General features: G+C 35.0%; 1 protein-coding gene across 1 annotated transcript; it reads right to left on the reverse strand.

Moving 5' to 3' along the window:
* Window positions 1-1,569: 1,569 nt before the first annotated feature.
* On the reverse strand, window positions 1,570-19,872 carry LOC128995744 (proton-coupled amino acid transporter-like protein CG1139). Its single transcript, XM_054420761.1, has 9 exons — window positions 19,777-19,872; window positions 17,760-17,890; window positions 17,107-17,257; window positions 7,238-7,362; window positions 5,672-5,756; window positions 4,862-5,134; window positions 3,728-3,912; window positions 2,861-3,033; window positions 1,570-2,380 (listed from the first exon to the last, which is right to left on the reverse strand). Exons 2-9 carry the CDS (start codon window positions 17,870-17,872, stop codon window positions 2,118-2,120), a joined length of 1,368 nt encoding a protein of 455 aa, XP_054276736.1. The 5' UTR covers window positions 17,873-17,890; window positions 19,777-19,872; the 3' UTR covers window positions 1,570-2,117.
* Between the last annotated feature and the right edge of the window lie 267 nt (window positions 19,873-20,139).

The raw sequence follows: 20,139 nt of genomic DNA on the forward strand, positions 1-20,139 counted from the left end.
AGCACGTTAAAAGGGCTTTACAAAAATACCAAATTCGATATGCTTTACTCAAAGGATCACGTCAAGAAACTAGAAAAATCGTACAAAACAACCTAATTCGGCGCAAAACGCATATAAATCCGACATCGATGGCTGTGTTCGAGTCATATATAGACAGTTTAACCATTCAATGATGATGTATGTGTCTAAATTCTCTATACACGACATGCACACAGAACCCTAGTCAGGTCCTGGACTATTGGTGGGGCTTATGATTTCAGTGTAAAAGAAATCAATGTGTAAAATGGTTTCTTCTACGGTTGTATTTAGTTAATTTTAAAGTCTGTATAAAATAGGCAGAGGGAATTGGAATACATAGTAAAAATTTTGATTATTCCAAAATAGAATGTAACCAGTTTTGAAAACAGCTGATATAAAACATATGGTCTTTTCTGGAGCTTTTCCTTTTAATTATCAGCTGTTTTCCCTTGCTCTTAATTTACTTCCCTTTCCATTAATCAATTTACATTGGTTTGTAATGTTATGTGTGTGATGTGTGTGTGTTTTTGTGTCATCAATATACATAGAATTGCTTATGACTTGTACTGAAGGAGCTTTTCTGGCACTTAAATTTTTTTCTGTGGTCAGCTTGTAGAAGCAGTTTAATCTTCATATTATAATTTTTATTCACATCTTTTACTAATGTATCTTTTTACCATAGCTTCCTATTTGGGCTTTGTCACTTTCGTCTCGCTGCGGCCTTGTATTAGAATGAGGCTATGGTTTCATACTGATGTTAAAATTGTATAAAATAGCCCATTTACTTATAAAACAAAAACATTCTATTCCTTCACGTCATGACTGGCTTACATAGGCCTACTAATAGTGGTAATATTGTATGAGAGGTAACAAAAACCATAGTTTGGTTTTAAATGAAACATATAAGTTTATTACATTTTCAAAACAAACTTACATGTATAAGTACATTTACAGTAAACAAATGGTGCATTGCATCTTTTTATAAAAAACAAATAAACCTACAAATACAAAATATAATAATACAAAGTAAACACATATTTTTACAAAGAAGTACCTATGTATAGCTTATCTATAACTTATTGTGCCTCTAATTAGTAAACTAGAGGTCATCCAGTGGTCGAAAACTCAACCAAAAATATGATGTACAGACTTCTCTTTTTTCCCCTACGCTGTAAATTATAACATGTGATGGGAATTTCTTCAATTTGTTTTCATTTTCTGTGTATATTTCGTCATCAGCATAAGCAACCCATAAGGCCCATGTAAGTTTTTTTTTAATTTTAAATTAATTTTCTGTTCTTATTTTTTAGCCTATTTTAATTTATAAAGGGATTCTGCACATCTAAAGAAAAATATCTTTCTAGCAGCATGAGTAGATTTCCCCTGTGATACCTACGAGCTGAGGAAAAAGGTTTTCAAGAATCATTCTTGCCCATTAATACATAGGATTTTTGATATATAGGATCTCTTCAACAAGATCTAGTGACTATTTAAAATAGCTCCCTTATTAAATTGAAGATTACGACTGTCATTTCTATTTTTTATCTTTTTTTATCAATTAAGTTTTAGTTTAATAAGATAACCCCCCCCCCAGAGACCATGTTTGCATTCACCACAAGTGATGGGATCAAGTTGAGAAGGAAATAAGGAGACTGGCAGGAAGAAAGAGGCAAGAGTTACAAATGGTTATAAGTTATAAATGGATGCATTGCTTGGAGGAGTGGCCACAGAAGTAAGTTTTAAAATAAAAAAAAATCGATGAAAAAATCTTAAAATTGACTAAGCAAATTTAGGTACTATAGTTCGGCCGCTTAGAAAGCGACCTCCTCCAGCATTGGTTTAGCATTAGCGCGCAGGTCGTTTTCTAAGCGGCTGAACTATATATCAAAATGTGTAAAATAATAATTTTGCACCGCAATTAAAAATTCTCTGGACCCTTGTTGTTGTTGTAAGAGGTTACTTTAAACAAACCCCATCAGACACCCCAGCTAGCTTTATGGGAAATATATGGACACCCATGAGTCCAATGTTAACAGAGCTTCCTGTGAGTAAAGAATTCTCACTTTTTAACAATCTTTTGTGACAAATACCCTTTAACACTAACTCTCTTCTGTCGATGAACCAAAAGCTTGTACAATATGGACTAAACTGAAATAACTTCCGGTGCAGAAGCCAAAGAAGGCGATGATGAGTGTGAGATAATCCACCATTTTACGCCAGCCGAGGAAGCCAAAATCTCCGTCTAGCTGGCGCATGCTTATATCACAGAGAGGAGGGAACACCAGCGCTAGCGCCGTGCTGCTGACTGCGCCAACCAGCGAGATGAACAAACCCAGGTCTGGGATGATCTCCGACAGTATGACTGGGAGAAACAGTGGTAAAGTTAGTGAAATAAATGATAAATTTAAACATATTGTCCTTTTTTGGACACAGTTCTAGATGTTGAAAATGGTTTTAAAATTCCAAACCTTCTGATGGGACCCCCAGGACCCATTCTTTCTTGGGGGGTGTGAAAACCCCCCTGGTAGCCCCCCCCCCCCCCAACCATGATAAGGTCCTAGAATCACTACTGATAGTGAACAGCTTTGAACTATAAACTCAGAACTCTTTCCTGAAGACAATTATGAAAAGTGAGTGTTTAACCTATGAACTATATTTTTACTGAGAGTCAATAAGGACTTCAAAATTCTATTTTAAAGACCTAATATCAAAACTGTGATCAATACTATAGCAATCACAGCTCTTCATCAAACAGATCATAAAAAAAGATATTTTGAATCAACTTTTACGAGTAGGCCTACATGGTTGTGCCACTATTCATTCAACTACGCTGTATACTCACATGTAAGAAAGCAAAGCACCAGCCTGAGGATGATTTCATATTTAGCAGATTTGTCGAAAGGTCCCCATCGTTTGACCACAGCCGGCCAGATCAGGGCTACGGGAACGTAGAACATGATCGGATACGTCAACAAGATCCCGATGGCTGTGGCGATCTTGACAAACTGTGATAGACTGCGGAAATGTTTGTTGTTTAAAAAAGTTCAAAATGTAGTAAAATTATATATTAAAAAAAAACTTGTGTAGTTTTAATCATGAGGGGAAAACATTTTACTAGTTAAAATGAAAAAAATTATGAAACATGGGTTGTATTTTCATTGCACTGTGAGTAAATGTAGACTATTCCTATTCACCTAAATGAACACTTTCTTTGAGGATCTTAAAAAGACCAGCAATACAATGTATGGGTAATTGTTCATGTCCACAACGCAGGTACTTTGAATTTTGGAAAACCCGGAATACCCAACTAACATTACTTTTCACTAAATAAAGGCACAATATTTAAAACACTTGGATTTGGGTGCATGAGCATAACATCTGCATGCGATTTTATATATACAATCCATACCATACAAGCAAAAGAATAGCTTTTAATGTAAAACAGTAAGAAAAGTTTCTCAGGGACTTTTCCTTAAACACTTCAAATGATTTCAATATCTTCAGGCTTAGTTTGGTTATGTTCTTTATTGGAAATTCATCACCGTATGTAACTTTGTCAGTTTTAGACCACAAACAATTTTTCATCTTGTCCTTACATAATTGAAGGACTGTTACCGTTAATAATTCATAGAATGTTAATCTTCTTGAACTTTCAATAATTAGAAAAATCACGGGTAAAACAACACTGAGATTCGTCAGTGGATAGTACTTACTCACTGTCAAAAGGCAGATTGAGGGTATAAGGCTTCCCTTTACATCTTCTCCATACTTGAGGTATCCGATGAAGCCGACGATGATTTGCAGCACAGTTACGATGATGTTGCCAACATTTAGAACCCCCAGAGGACTATCAAACTTCTCAGGGTTCTCCATTTCAGTTTGTAGAAGTAACACCTAACAAATACTAATTTTTATACATATTCGTGACAAGATTTTACATTTTTGTTAAACACTATTGATTTATTATGTCTGACTGTTCTCATAATCAAACCAGTGGCCTTTTGATTGTTCGGCAGGCACTACAATCATTAACCCAGCTCAATTGGGAGATATTCAACAGTTGATCCTCCCAAAGTTGTCCTCCAAAAGTCTTTTTTGGAGCAAATAAAGCCATATCCTAAACTGAAATAGTAAAAGACTAGTACCAGGAGACTAATCCATGATGGTTGGTGGTTTTTAATTTGTTTCGGTGATTAAAACACTGACTGCTTAGTCCATTAGTTTCTAGTGAAATTTCTTGATCTAACATTTCTCCATGTCCGCTGCTGAAGAATCGCTTCTTGTTTTGTTTTAATCTAAATCTCCATCATCAACATTTTTTTATATTAGCTTTTATGTAATAAGTTTTTTTAAGAACATAGGTGTTATGTAGAGGCTTTCGCCCATCTAAATTTTAGTCTAAAAGCCCACAATCTTCATTATGTAGATAAACGGATGGGGCATTAGTGTTATTAGAATAGGATGGATCATCCTTCAATCTTAAACTACTTATTTAAATGGAAAATTGAGAAAAGACTATTGCCGCAAATATATCCATTCAAAATCAATAAAAGGCCTTCCAAAATATATTCAAAGGGTTTCATTTGTCAATCTTTGAGCTTTTAGCGATCCCAACCAATGAAACAGCTGATCTTAGTCAGTAATAAAGCTTCAAGGATCATCTCAATCCATCCCACACTCACCATGCTCTCATATTTAGCTTAAAATACACACTCAAGAGTGTGTCGCTGTTTTTAAGCATTGATAATTTTGACCTTGAATGTTTGAATTTTAAAACAAAGTATGGCAAAACATTTAGCTACCGATCATACTAGTGGTTACGTACTCTCTACAAGTAACTTACCAGGCTGATGCCCTCGTAGGCGTAGATGATAGTCCCGAAGAACAGCGGCAGCTGCACCCAGGACGGCAGAGCGTACCTAGAACTGATCGGGGGAAGATCCTGACTGCTGATGTAGATGGTCAGGCCGACACCAAGGAACATTGTGGCTGTGGCAAACAATGATACTGGTGCGAGGTACTTGAGGTTGCGTATAATGATGAAGCCAAGGAGCAGAGCCAGTGTGACCAACATGTTCAGGTGGATCTCTAACTCGATGCCGAAGTTGTGTAAGATCTGGAATGGGAAAAAGTAAAGCATGTTAGTTTTGTATTTCATGGTTTTGAATACTATTTCATGGTTTTAAATATAATTTCAATTTATTTTAAATACATTTGAGACACATGTTTGTCTCAAATTTGTTTGTTGTTCTTAGCAAGGATACAAGTAATGTTTTAGTGTTCATGAGAAACGAGGATTAGGATACCGGTATTCAAAATTTAAAATTATTTTTTGAGAAGGCTGTTCTGTTTGATTTGGTGAAACAGTTTGTGTATTTGACAGAAATCAGTAATTTAGATCACCACAATTTGTTGGTGATTCACATCAACAACAACGATTTTGATTGAAAAACTGGGAACAACAGTTTTACTAGACATGGGGAAGTCTAGTTAATTGTTTTAATAGTCAAAGATGAACAACTACTGTAACAACCAATTTATTTACTCGTATTTAGTTCAGCCTGCAAAACGCTACTTTCTATCCTATCGTTAAAAAAATATTCATTTGCCTACATTAAAAACTAGGAAAAAATTTTATATTGTTATTATTTACCTGATGGGTTGTGCTGGTGACAAAAACCATGTAAACACAGCAGAAGCCCAGCTGTGCAACAATGAGGAAGAAATTTACAGCTGATCTAAAAAACATTGAGGGAAACAATTAAAACATTGGATTAATGTTTTTTTATATTTTATAAATGTTTCAATAACCACAAATTTAATGTCAATTTTCTGAAAATTAACAACCCCAATTTCTAGGAGTCAATAATTCAGATATCTAGGCGTTGTACTGTCTGACATATAAATATAGATAAGACATAGCAATTCAGAATAGGATAAATGCAGCAAATAAAAGTCAGTGTGCATGTGGAAAAATAATTGAATCATTTATTCATATTTATTTATATTTATTATATTATCATTTATTTGATTAATCAAAGGAAACCCAAATTAGAATAATGTAGATACAAGAGAATAATTAATTATTCCAGTAGTTTTATATGGAGGGAAAAATTTGATCCTGGACAAGAACATGGAAAAGAAGATTACAACCTTTGAGAATAAAGTTCTAAGAGCCCTATATATGGTCCAGTATGAAGATGGAGTATGGAGAAACCGCCACAACCGAGAGTTAAGAGAATCAATCATTCCAAGACCCCGATATTGTAGGAGAGACCAAAAGCAGAAGGCTAAGGTGGATTGGCCATATCTTGAGGAGAAATGAAGAGAGATTGTTGAAGATGAGCTAAAGGAAGATCTGAGGGGAAGAAGACCAGTAGGAAGGCCAGGTGATGGGATCAAGTCCGGAAAGATATGGAAAAAATGAGACTAGTAGAAAAAGATTTGGAGGACCGAGAGAATTGGCAACGTGTTGGCAAGGCCAAGTGCCAGCTTGGGTAAAGTGGCCATGGAAGTAAGTAAGTAAGTAAACCACATATTTAGCCCATGACTGGAGAAGAGAAAATTCTGCCAAAAGACATCTGCCAGAGGGTGCACAAAATAAGGGATTTCCATGAGTGAAAACTACTGTTAGAGATCAGTACGGTTAAGTCTTCAAAATTGAAATTTGGCTCTTCTGTTCAGTCCATACTAAGGTCCATACTTTTTACTTAATATACTAAATGTTTTAATACTTAAAAATAAAACAAAATATACTTTGTTGTACTTTGTTAAATGTTTGCGTTATCACTTTTTACCATAGAGATGACTTTTATTGGTGCAACACTCATTTTTATGGCTGAAGGGAGTTGAGTTAATTCTCAAAGAACCATTGATTAACCAAAAATATTATAAAAGTTAACCTATAAACTAAGAAAAGTCAACTTATGATGACTTTATTAAGAACTATTTTACAATTAGGGATTCTAAAAATGTTGCGTGTTAACGTTTTTAATGAAAAACACACATCTAATTTAAGAACAGTATATACATTGGCTGAAGACTCATTCAGTGCAGCGTCAAATTACCAAAGTGTCAGAATACGTGTACTGATTAAGATGTGCCAGAACTTAACTAGATATATTTAGTTATTGTTCTTCAAACTCTCAAAAAACAATTTGTCAGTGATCTCACTGATTTCTCCTTGTAGTGGTTTTGATACAAAGTGTTTCTTACTTACTTTCCCCGGGAGGCGAACTTCTGGAATATCGGAGGTCCAGAACTAAAACAGAGCTCCACTGTGGCGTCATAACCTGGGTAGTAGTTCAATTTGTACTTCTCCCTCACTGCAGTGGCACAGTTCACCTGATAATGAACAAATTAGATAAACAAAATCACCTAATAATCAACTAAAGTCGGGACCACGTAAGTTTGCAGTTGGTGGCAGCTAATCACAAGACAAGGCTAGTGCGACGTTGCCACATCGCCCATTGACAACACAAATTAAAATATACTAAGCAATATTTTCAAATCAGCTGGTATTATTAGATTTGGCAACACCTTTTGGGTTTGTTGTACAAAAAAAGTATTTCCTTGTTAAGGTGCGTTTTCCTCCAACTTCAGTAACCGCGCTGCGTGCTACGCGATTAATCTAAAGAACGCAGCGTGGCCAGGAACAGCGTGATTACAATTTTACGCTGCGCAAAAGTGTTTTCCTAGACATCCGGCAATGCGTTGCGTAACAGAGTGAAAATTTAAAAACGTACGTTTACATGTCCCTGGCCTTTTACTTCGTAGATACTGGATTTGTAGTTTATTACTAGGATTGCTTTCAGAGCGGTGAAAGCCAGTTGAGCGGAGAAAACTTGATTTAATATTTGGGTAACTAACTAAATAAAAAAAAACAATATATGTACTAATGCTTGTTTTATTGATTGAAATTTTAATAATTTACCTCTTGACTACATCTTGATGTGATTCAGATAGGCTACCTCTTGCAAAAGTAGATTAAATTACAGTAGTTGGGACTATGATAATAATATGGAAAACGCGAGTAAAAAAAGTTAAAGTTAAAAGTTAAAGTAGAGTTAAAAGTTAAAGTAAAAAAAGAGGAGGGAAATTTTACATTTAAACTCAACTGTACAAAAAAAACCGTGGACTTCATTATGACCCTTGCAATCGGTAAAAAGTATTGAAGTATAAAAAACAATAAGTATAAAAAAACGAACATTTAAGTATAAAAACATGAGGGAAAATTTGAAATTTAAAAGTCAAATGTGCGACATAAACATTAAATTTGTCTTCATTTTAACCCTTCCAATCGATTGAACTCAGCTTTCTTTGCAGGAAATAACTTATGGCTGTTTATGCCAAGTAGTCTTGATGGAGGAAATGAGTGTAATAAAAGTCCATCCAGTTGTCGAACTCTAGATAATGCTACATACGTCAATCCAAGAGCAAACTCTTTTTGGCCAATGTCAACAACACATTTGTCCACTGTTATCCCTTGACTCCGGTGGACGCTGATAGCAAATGCTAGTTGTAATGGCATTTGTTTTCTGACACATGACACTCCATTGTGTTTAAAAGACACTGTTACAGGGGTAATGGGAACTACACCATTAAAGATTGTGGGACCTTTGTAATTGTCAAAATGAACCAAAACACATAAAGGCATATCTTCTAAGTGGTTTGCAAAATCTGAAGTCTTGTAAATTATTTCATGTACTGTCCCCAAACTTCCATTACAAAGTCCTTTTGACGTCCACAAGTTCTTTTTTAAAATAACCCTGCAACCAACACATAGCTTGAGTATATTTGGGAGTCCTTGGCAGTCGTCAGTATCAGCTCTGCTTGAAGTGTTATTGCTGTTTATAGCGTTTATAATCGTTACTGGGTTTCCAGTATTCTTCAATCTTTCCAGGTTGTATGTTTCAATTTCAGAATTTGTGCTTATAATTCTTAATACATTTTCACAACAGTGTAGTTGTTCTCGATTTGTCCAGGTGAATCGTGTTTCGAGGAAATTATAATCATCCATGGTTATCACACCATTAGCTATATTGTTGAGCACATTTTTGAAAGCATTCTGATCTTCTCCAATCTGTCTCATGATTGTTTTTAGTTCAAATACCTTGTCAAAAGTCATAAACATTGCTTTGCCATGAATTGCTAGTTCGCTCACACCAGCTTCCATGTATAATGCTCGGTCTTTAACTGGCTGTAATTGGTTAGGATCGCCAAACAAATATACGATATAACCACCAAATGGCTCGTTAGATAATTCTGGATTACCTTGACGAAGCCTTTTGTCCATTGTTGCGAGCATTCTTTGGCCTATCATGCTAAACTCATCGCATATTACGGCTTTTATACTTAACATCATTTCTTGAAAAGATTTTCTAGACTCTCCAGATAATTCTCTGACTTCACCAAATCGATTCAAATTAAAACGCAAGGCTGAATGAATTGTCTCTCCCTCAATATTGTTAGCTGCAATGCCTGTAGGAGCTAATAAGAGTATACTTTCTTCACCATGCCGTACTTTACACATCCGAATCATTTCCCGAATCACACAACTTTTTCCGACTCCGGCAGATCCACATACAATTGTACGCTTTTGACTAGTTTCATTATTCAACTGACGATTAAAATGATCGAGGACATTTTGCTGATCAAGGTTAAACACAATTTCTTCGTTGCCATTATTTACTGCGTTAATCTCCTCAGCATTTTTTGATTGCTTTATGAAGTCTTTTGCCTCTTCAATGTATGGAAACTGGTCATATGCATGGTACCAATTGTGTTCTCTGTCGAGTGCACGCAAACCAATTTCTGTTTCAGTTATAGGCACTTCAGGATGAGCTGCAGAAATCTCCATCCAGTCATGTTGGTCAATATCGCCTTCATATTCATATTCATTGTTTTCTTCGTCTGGAGTTCCTTGTAAGTCCCAAACATTTAATGTAGGCCTACTATTTTCATATGTCTCTTTCCAGCTCCGATGAGTTTTCACATGTTGTTCTATACGAAAATTTGAATGAAGCAACACTTTTTGCCTGAAATATATTTCATCCGTGGATTCATTCATACCCAATGAAACATAAGGGACAACTTGTACTACATTTTTTTTATGAGATGCTACTAACCTAGATCCCACTGTTTTGAAACTACTTACAAACTCAAATAGAGTCATATTTTCATATTGCACTGGACGGTTTTTGTATGTTTCCAAAATCGATTTAGTGTTTCGGTTTGCGGATGTCGTCGTCAATTGAACATACTCTTCATTCCCTATAAACAGTTTTACGAACTGCCTACTGCAGTGGTACAAAGGATCACCATTTAGTAGATGGTGAACTTCGCATGCACTATAGTCACGGTTTCCAACGATTTTATTTAGTAGTTTTGTAAAAACGGTTCGAGCGGGAGCAGTTTTTGATAAACTTGATGCTATTTCAGTGATCATTTCTTTATATGTGTTTGAATGCGGTTCACCTTTTGCAGCATATTTTGACAGATAATTGATTATTATTTGTTTGGATGTTACAACCTTGCAGTCTGTATTAGCTCTCCAAGAATGGCTGACAAAACGATTATGTTCGTCAAGTAATTCATCATTTCTTTTTGGAGTGAAGGTCCATATGCCCTTTTCATTTTTCTCGAGAGTAGATGTCTCCACAATTTTTTTTGGAAACTTGAACCTACATGTCTCCTGGTTACCTTCTTTGCGTAAGCAATACTGTGAGTGCCTAGTATGTCTTTGAACGCGATTGAGAAGCTGTGCAGTTTTTTCACTATCATTAAAATCTATATCAGTACACCACTCACGTGAAGGGTGTTTTTCAGCAGGAATCGCATTGACATTTGGATTAACAGCTGTAACAATGCTGTCATAATACTCTATGTACCTTTTAATATCATCTGACCCAGCATTATCAAATGATGATACATCTGGCGCTCCTTCTAACCAAGCAACCATATGAATATGGGGAGCTCCTCTATGCTGCCATTCAAAACGATACCAAAAGTCTTTAATTTTTAGCTTTTCTTTTAGGATGCCCATGTAACACTCTACACGTTTAGAAAAAAATTCATCAGCTATCATGGGGTTTTCAATTAGCAATTTTTGCATGAATTTTGAGAGCTGACGATCGTTTCGGAATTGTTTGACATCAATGTCAAGTATGTTTGAAAGGTCGGGAAACCAAAAGTCTGCAGAACTCAATGTTAAGAAAATTGTTGGGACACCCAACTGTTCGACCATACACTGTAATTCAAGTCTCCTTTTAAACCAATATGATGATGATCCACGGATTTTTGCTCCAAATGACAACAGCTTATTTAGTAAATTTGGGCGATGCTTAATTTCTTGAATAAGTTGCTCAACAGAACCATTAAAATCGTGTTTTTTTGCAAATATTTTGCTAGAATTAATGGCGTCATGCCGCTGGTCTCGATTAAGGACAAAAAACCTAAACCGTGTGTCTTGAGCAAAACGTTTATCATGATAATGCATGAGAAAGTACAACCACTGTTTAAATGTTGGGCGATCTGCTGGATTGCGGCGATTGTCCAGAAATGTTCCTTCACCTGTGGGGAATAAGTGTGGAAATGCATGGACGATATATGATTCAGATGTAAATTCGTTGATTGGATTTTGGTTAGCGGATGGCCAATTCAGAACGGCTGACACTAACTCAGAGTCCCGTTGTTCTGGTAAAATTGGAACGCAAGTTTCGGTTACATGGTCATTTTCATCAATGATTTCACTGGCACTATTGTCATTTAAACTTGGTAGCTGTTCTGTAACAAAGTCGTCCTCAGGTAAACTGGCTATAACGTCACTGTCTATTTCTATGTCACTATAAAAGGGATTGTTGTCTTTCAAGAAGTGAAGAGCATCTAGTACTTTTTGACGCCTAACACGAAAATCCACATATCCAGTTACTGACTTCTTTCGTATGATAACGATATCAAGATTCGTTGGTGATTTTGGGAGAACACGAGCCACTTCACTTATATCTTGCTCAACATTGATTATGTTTCCTTTGTATCGGAAATTTCCGGGTTGACCTGCTAATTTTAGCTGGTAAACACACAGTACTGGCTGTACCCTAGCAATTAACATCTGTTCAATCTTAGTCAGATTTTGCAATTCAGGTGGAACTAAGCCTGGATCCATATGGTTAGCCGATGTAAATTTTAACGACTTACCAGCTTTGCAAGAATAGCAACGATAGTTTTCCTTGTTCTTATTTATGAGTTCTGCCTTTTTACATTTTGTACATGTTACATAAGAGAAGGATTTCATTTGTTCAACAAACCGTCTTCTCAACACATCGTCAGAATTTGTTTCACTCCTACGTTTATTTAGGGCTTGTTGTGTTTTTCTTGACCTTCTTCCAATATTAGATCGTTTTTGGGCCGGCATTTTAATATTGGCCTTAATAAAACATAACACGAAAAAGGTATGCCTGTTTTAACTTTAAAACACAACCGTAAAATACTTTATACTCAAACTAATTGAAACACTTCTAAATGACTAAAATGGACTAAATTATCAATTGTATTTTTGTGTAAAACAAAAAACTAACGAACTGCTAAAAATACTATTGAACAATTAAACATGGCTGAAATGTAGGCATAATAATAACAAAAGTGAAAAGTAAACATCACATCAGCTGATTTATGTGAAAACATAATAATAATAGAAGGGAAGACATGCCAGAGACAATGTAGATTTGGTCTCCTATTACGTCATCTTATTTTGTCACAACGTAGGCCTTATCTAAACAACTCAAATTAATTAGCCTAATACAGAAATTTCTTTACTATTTTTAGCGTATTCTTCGTTTTTATTGGGCGTTTAAAGTATATTTTTATTTATCCCCGCTGTAATAATAATTATACGTCATAAACATATTATTTCGTTTATTAGTCACGAATACTCATAAACCCCGACCTACATTCCCCACATGCCTAAATTAGATCAGTGTTCAATCTGCGTTTTATTAATAAGTGTAATAACTTACTGCACCGTCGATGTAATTCAACATAATACAACCTGTGATGTATTATCGGATTAAATATCGATTTCGATGCGGTTCGATATATCGCTTATTAAATCCTGATTTCTAACATTGGCTGTTTCTAATCAGCTGGCAACACAAATAGGTTCGCAAGAAAGTAGTCACCGGTTCGTATCCCTCCGCTCCTTGTTTATGCTCCGCGCATTGAGAAAGTAGTTCCATATATTTTCTTAATTTTCAGTGAATTCCGCGCCCTTAAAAAATGTTTTAACGGCATTTTCTTGTTTATTAAAATCATAGGAATGGATTAAAAACGTTTAAAAGAAAAGTCTAGAAAGTTTAGAAATACCTTATTATTTTCTTGTTTACATTGTTCTTGTAAACAAAAAACTGTCATATGGCTACTTTAGTCCCATAAGCCTAATGTTAAAAATTGGAAATTTTAAGTTCGTTTTAAATTGCATTGGCATTATCTAATTGAAATTTGTTTGTTTAAAAACCATCTCACTATTAGTCTAAGTAATTTTGTTAAGTTTGGCTGAAATGCGTTCAGCCGTTATTGAGTGATGTTTCTCTATTTGTTGCATTGAAGTTGATCCAAAAGAGCTACGCTCGCTTCGCTCGCTCCGCTCAATTATGTGTTTTAATATTTTTTGGGACTGGGGCAACATGTTACACACATTTATTTAGTTTTAAATAGGTTCTAGGTATTTTTTTCGTATTTTTAAAGTCTCGAAATTCACGACCATGACGTGTCCCTAGGGTACATTTTCCAACTTTCACGCTGTTTTTAGATTAATTATTCATGCCGAAATATATAAAGTCATATTTTTATGTTATCAATGGTTATTAAACTTACAAAAAAGGAGTATATTATAATTTTATTGTCATTGCAGACTGACTACCATGACAAAATAAGTCTGTCCCTCGATTTGGCGTCACGACCATTTGGGAAAATTTTTCAACTTTGGAGCACGACAGTGGCAAGCCTGGCGTCGATGGAGTCAGTTGGTTTTAGAGACTAGTTCGGGGTGTACGTCAGGATTGTAGTGCCGGTCGTTTTGAGTTGAAAGGAGGAATTACAAGATTAATAAAGGAAAGATTGTGTTTTTTGTAATTTTGGTGTGTCCATGACCGTCCGTAGTCATTCGATGAAGTAGACATGGTGTTAATTTTTGTTTATAAGATATTTCAATTGCTAGATCAACCTAGAAGTCCACTTTGTATCCTCGAACATGAGGTGCAGGGCTACCGCCAGAACAGAGCCAAATAACACGTAATTTCACGACCAAAGTTTCACGACCATCGCGGTTTTTTTCACGACCAATCCAGCCTTATGGATTATAGTTAGTTTGGTCGTGACAATAACTTTAATATAATTGTAAATTGAACAGTTTAGTTCAATTGAAACACATAGTTTTATTATAACTAACAGTATAATTGAAGGATTGTTTGGAAAGACTTAGATTATTCCAGACAATTCACGACCGTACCGTTTGTCCCTGACCATCACGTTTATGATTTCTATCATAAAAATTTCAAAAATTAAAATATCGTCATATTTCAATGTTTTTATACACAAAAGAAGCACACCTCTATACAAACATAACGATTTTTCGGGTCTCAGGTAAGTTTTTTCGGAGTTATACAAACTTAAAAAGATTTTATTGGCTTTTTTCTATTTTATGAGTTTTTTAAATTTTTTTCTAGAGAGACCAAATATACCAAAAGCTCAGTGACCTTTTTATTGTATAATGGTCATAAAAGTAAATTAGTTTATAGCAAAACATAGTTATAAAAATAATATTAACTATTTTTAATATTCATTTAAACGTCCGTTATGGTCGTGACAGGATTTTGTGTTTTTCTACTAAAGATGCTCTTTAAAAAGAAAACTACCAAAGATATTGCGTTACCATGGACATTTTATGAAACTTAAAATGTTAATAAAATAAAAATAATAATAAAAGTTTTGAAAAAAGGGGAAAAAATTTGCAAAGTGCTTTTCCTGAAAACGTACGTTTTTAAATTTTCACTCAACAAGCAGATTCGCGGTTTCTACAGTAGCGTTCTGCTATATGGATCGGAGAAAGAAGAGTCTCATACATAAATAAATGATAAATAAATGAGGTGACTCATACATTGGGGTATGTGAAGTTGGCCTATCCAAAAAAACCTACCCACAATTATTAATTCCATTTGTTAGTTCCGTGTTAGTTCTTCATAGTTCCGTTAAAATTTGCATTTGTTAGTTAGTTCGTTCGTTAGACGGAATTATTGGGAACTATTGTAACTAACTATTGACACCGTTTGAAACCCAATTTAGGGCATGGATATGCTAGAGTAAAGTTAGCCCGCCCCAAGGCCACACACGTGGATTGTGCCGTTTACATAGTGTAACATGTTAACTAAAAAAAATTAAATTAAAATAAAAAAAATATTAAATTAGGGCCTACGTTAAATTGAAATTTTTTGACATGATGTTTAGTTTAAGTATTTAATGTATTAAATTAAAGAAACGTCCTAGGTACAACACTTTAAAAATATATTTACACTTATACTGTTTTCAAGACTTTAAATATACATGAAATTGGAAAAAGTTTATCGATTTCGAATGGTCACACCAAATGATCACACAGTCAATTAATAAACTGTCATCATCAACAGTGAACTTGGTAACATCACTACAACTTATCGTTTTCTCCATATTTCCAATGTAAACAATGGCCCAGTTCGGCAGCGTGGTTCGCAACTGACTGCTCTCGAGGCAGTGGTCCCAATCACGCTGCGCACTGCGCAGTTGGCAGTTAGTCGCGCACCGCGCCGCTAGGAAAACAGTCTCATTCGTTTAAAAGGGATCGGTGGTTCCGGCAACCGCGGAGCACGAAGCACGCAGCGTTACAGGCTTAATCGCGTCGCTAGGAAAACGCCGCTTAAAGGACACGCTAAAGTGGCATGCCTTGTGACATGTTATTTTGCTTGTAGTAATTAAAAAAAGAGCACAGTCAATGAACTGTCATTGACCGTGCCAATAACTTCTTTAAAAGACATTTGGTAAATTAACCTTTTTAAAACGAACTGAACTTATTTTTAGGTCTTGACCTCAAGCTCTTTTCTGTACGATACACTAATAAAGGAGGAATAAATGTGCAACAAACTTTCTAAGAAAGGAATATTAGGTAGTAGATGCACACAAAATATTTGCAAAACATTTGTTTGACCACAGAGAAGCAAGATACAGAGGAAACATTCAACGGTACACTCAAGCCGTGTCTACCAGTCGCTTGTGTCTAGTGCAAGTTCTATTGGTCGTCCTCTTCCGCTCTCCTCTTCACCTTACCATTACATACTACAGCACTCACAATCTTTAGGGGGGGCCTGTGTGTGTGCTACAACTGCTGTTGTAAACAAAATAGCCGTTCGGGCTCTTCTTTGATCGTTTAGCATATATTCCCAGAGCAATATCACATGGTTGTTCAATAAGCATGTTTCCTCTGTATCTTACTTCTCCGTGGTTTTACAAATAGTGGCTCAACATACATTGTCAGACAATCCTTAGCTTATATTCCACCCCTCCTGAATACAATTCAGAAGGAAATAGTAGAGAACTGTCAAAGAAACTTCTATTCTACTACTTCCATCTGAAGAGGTAACAAAAGCAAATTAATTGTGTTGTAAACATTTGTGCGCTTACTGTTTGGATCTCTTTTATTTATTATTTTTTTAGAGGTTGGTAGTTTCTTTTACCTTGCATTAACCCATACATATGAGACACAAATGCCTGAGCAAGGAAAGTATCCAGTAAAGAAAGAGGAGAGCCATTACAGTACAAGGGACTGACTAACTAAACTCAAAGGAAAGTTTTTTTACTATATGCATCCACTACATCTTCCTAAATTTATTCCAAAGTAAATTATATTTTCTTAATCATGAAGTATTGTTCTGTAATATTGTAGCTTATGATCCTTACTCATATACTTAAAAGCAGTATACAACATGTTTTGAAAAATATAAATTCAATTTAGCCCTAAAGAGTAAAGTAAGCGTGTTCAATTTAAATTAAATTTAAAATTCTTACCAATATATGTTGGTTGAAGACACAAATACCGCCTAAAACCGCAGTCAGGAATGGAGCTAGGATCAAGCCTCCGTTTCTAAAAGCATCTCCCATCGCGTAAATTCCAGACGCAATGTTCGCCTTGAGGAAATGACCTAGAGTCTCTACGTAGCTGCAAAATATGTTCTTTTATTACAAATTTCTTAAACTTACCAAACATAGATTAAGATTTTTGGGTAACCCTTGAATACCCATGGCCAAACTTACAAGATCATTTTCTGCTTGTTCTTCTGTTCTATAATGAGGTTACGCATGTTTCCAAACTACAGTAATGAGATAAATTGAGAAAATAAACCATATAATCTCATAAGAGAGCCTAAAGATCAAGAAGTAAATGCAGTGACTCACTATTAAAATAATTTTGATAGGTACCGGTGTAAAACTTTGAGCAGCTGTATGAAGATGAAAAGTTCATAAAGCTCTTTAATTATTTCGTCAGCCACCAATATCAAGCAAGCTTCCGACACAAATAACAAAACCAAGTGCATTTTAGATTCTTCGGAGTCAAAAATCATATGCATCACCTACCCCTATGATACCAAAGGATCTGCTATTTCCCCAAATCATTACCTACTATATGATTTAAACCTGATAGCAAGAAAGGATAGACTTACGATGTTGGGTGTTTGGGCCGCTGCATTTGTCCGACCCCTTCCACAGCCGGGAAATGATCCGGCAACTCCGGAATTGGAGGAGGTTTCTCATAAGGAGGAGGCTTCAGATCCATCAGGGACTAGTGTTTGATCTAAAGTATTGAGGATAACACATTTTAATTATAATTTTCCAACAGTTTTGTCAAAAGGGGAAAATTTGCTTGTACAAATCTTTAGTTTAAGTTACTTAAAAATGGGATTTTACGGTAACCAGTTTTCTAAAAACATCGTCTCATTGACTGTAACAGATTGAATTGATGTTTAAAATTTTTTAAACTTTTTTACAAACTGATGACTATTTTGATTTAGAATGGTTATCTAGATTTGTTCTCCAAATGCCCCTCTGCTGGAACAAATATAATCTGAAACAATGTCATAAGAATTAACAATTGTTTTATTTGTTGATAACCTCAGTGTTTCTGAAATAGGCTTATTTCTGTTAAGGGGCTGACGTCAAAACCACTCTCACATTTCTGAGTAAACAAGATGGATTTATAGCTATAATCCACCTTAAGTATATTGTTGTTTAAACAAGATATTGTTGCACTTTACAGTTATATGCATTTAGAGTTCCAAGGTCACAAACTGTTAGTTCTTATTCCATTTGTTATTCTGTTAGTTTTTTACATAGCTAACTAAAGCTTTTTTTGTGGCTATGAAATTGATTTCAAACTAAATTTTATAAATATAGCAACTATAGTATCTTTAGTAATCTTTCATCCGGTACAACACTCATGAAAACCCAAAGGTCTGATTCTAAGTTTAATTGCCATGAGAAAAAATTTTAATGTTCTGCAAGTATGGAGTAGAGTAAATATAGAGGCAAAAGGTTAATTTATAGTAAATCCTACAATGCAATTTAGCAATTTTTTTTATTAATTGCGTCCTAGGCTATCAATATTTCAATAAAAAAACACCTGTAGCAGCAAACCTATGTAGTATACTTGTTAAATTTAATGCTATTTAATATAAATAGAAGATGACAATATTAAGGGTAGTATTTTAGTGGAAATTCAGCCAGGTGTAAATGGTAATTTGCTTAGTCTGCAGGTTTGCTGTTGCAGGGGTATTTTAAAGTTCTCTCTTTAGTGCATGGATTTGTCTAATATAGAGCAGTGGGAGTTTAAAAATCTGGGACGATCCCGATGAGTGACAGATTACCTCTTATCATAGTGATTTCAAGTTGTGTTCCAGATTTTAGTACTTAATAATATTACTACAGGCTTGTTGTAATACATTTTGTAAGCCCAATACCATATTCAGGATTTTTTTTGCAGAGAAGGAGGATTTGACGGTATTTAAGATTTTTTTTGTGGAGAAGAAGGATGGATTTGAGGGTTTTTGCCATGTACGTGTATGTTCTGGTATCAGAATCAAGATTGGTTACAGCAATATAAAACCAAGTCTTTTATGGGCTTTGTTATTTATTTTTGAATATTTGCTCACTTTTAGTAAATGAAGTTGTGACAATTAAGTGCCCTGACATCAATAAGTTTGCAATTTTAAAAGCTAGTTACTTAATTAATACTCTGACAAAAATGATCATGAAGAATTTTGTTATAAGAAAACATTTGGTTAAGGGACATCTCTAACCAGTAATCTTGTGAGCCTAATTTTCTTTTTCCTAAAACACTTTGTTTGACAAATTTAATATTTTCAATCTTAAAACCTGTTCCACCAATCTTTATGTTCCCAAAAGTAAATAAGACTTTATTTTACAAATTTTACTTCAACTAATCTTAAATTTCTATACAACCACCATTTCTGTACAAAGTTATTTTTTGTAAAACTTTTTTCATGATATGTCCACCGCAAAAAACAAAATTGCGTACATGTCTAGTGGCGCGTGTAGTGGAAATAAAACCGAACACAAATAAACTAAATACATTAACAACTAACCATTGGCTGTTATATCTTACTTAATTTTTATCTCTAAGACTAATTAATCATGTCAATGACCCGTGCATGTCCTACTTACCTTATAGCAACAAGAGCCGCGCCACACAGTATCGGTTTGACATATATCGATCACATATCTGCTTATAAGCTCAACTTATCTTCTCCGAGGTTCGTCTCTTTGTTGCTCTTGAGATAACTAGTATTAGGGACAGGTGTTTGCCTCTTTGCACACAATAGTCGGCTCACGCCAACTCAAGTGTTTGTTCAAACAGTAAACATTCTTTCGCTTTAAAAATTCAGAATCAATGTGTACAATATTATGTATGTGTTATTGGTCAACAACGTCACTTGCTATGTAACACTGCACTGGTGTGAAAATGTGTTCGTAGTTTTTGCACATCCCTTGTATATCTTTTTAAACTGTCAAACATTTCATGGGTAG

The sequence above is a fragment of the Macrosteles quadrilineatus genome, unplaced genomic scaffold (genome assembly GCF_028750875.1).
Source record: "Macrosteles quadrilineatus isolate MER2022 unplaced genomic scaffold, UCM_ALF_1.0 Scaffold_5__1_contigs__length_97177068, whole genome shotgun sequence".
Lineage (NCBI taxonomy): Eukaryota > Metazoa > Arthropoda > Insecta > Hemiptera > Cicadellidae > Macrosteles > Macrosteles quadrilineatus.

Bases quoted from the DNA above. Each gene is read 5' to 3' on its own strand.
- LOC128995744 (XM_054420761.1), bottom strand. From the start codon at position 17,872: ATGGATCTGAAGCCTCCTCCTTATGAGAAACCTCCTCCAATTCCGGAG. The intron at 5,757-7,237 runs GTAAGTAAGAAA...AATGTTTTTTAG, and splicing joins AAGTTCGCCTCCCGGGGAAA to ATCAGCTGTAAATTTCTTCC. The intron at 5,135-5,671 runs GTAAATAATAAC...TTCCCATTCCAG, and splicing joins TCACCAGCACAACCCATCAG to ATCTTACACAACTTCGGCAT.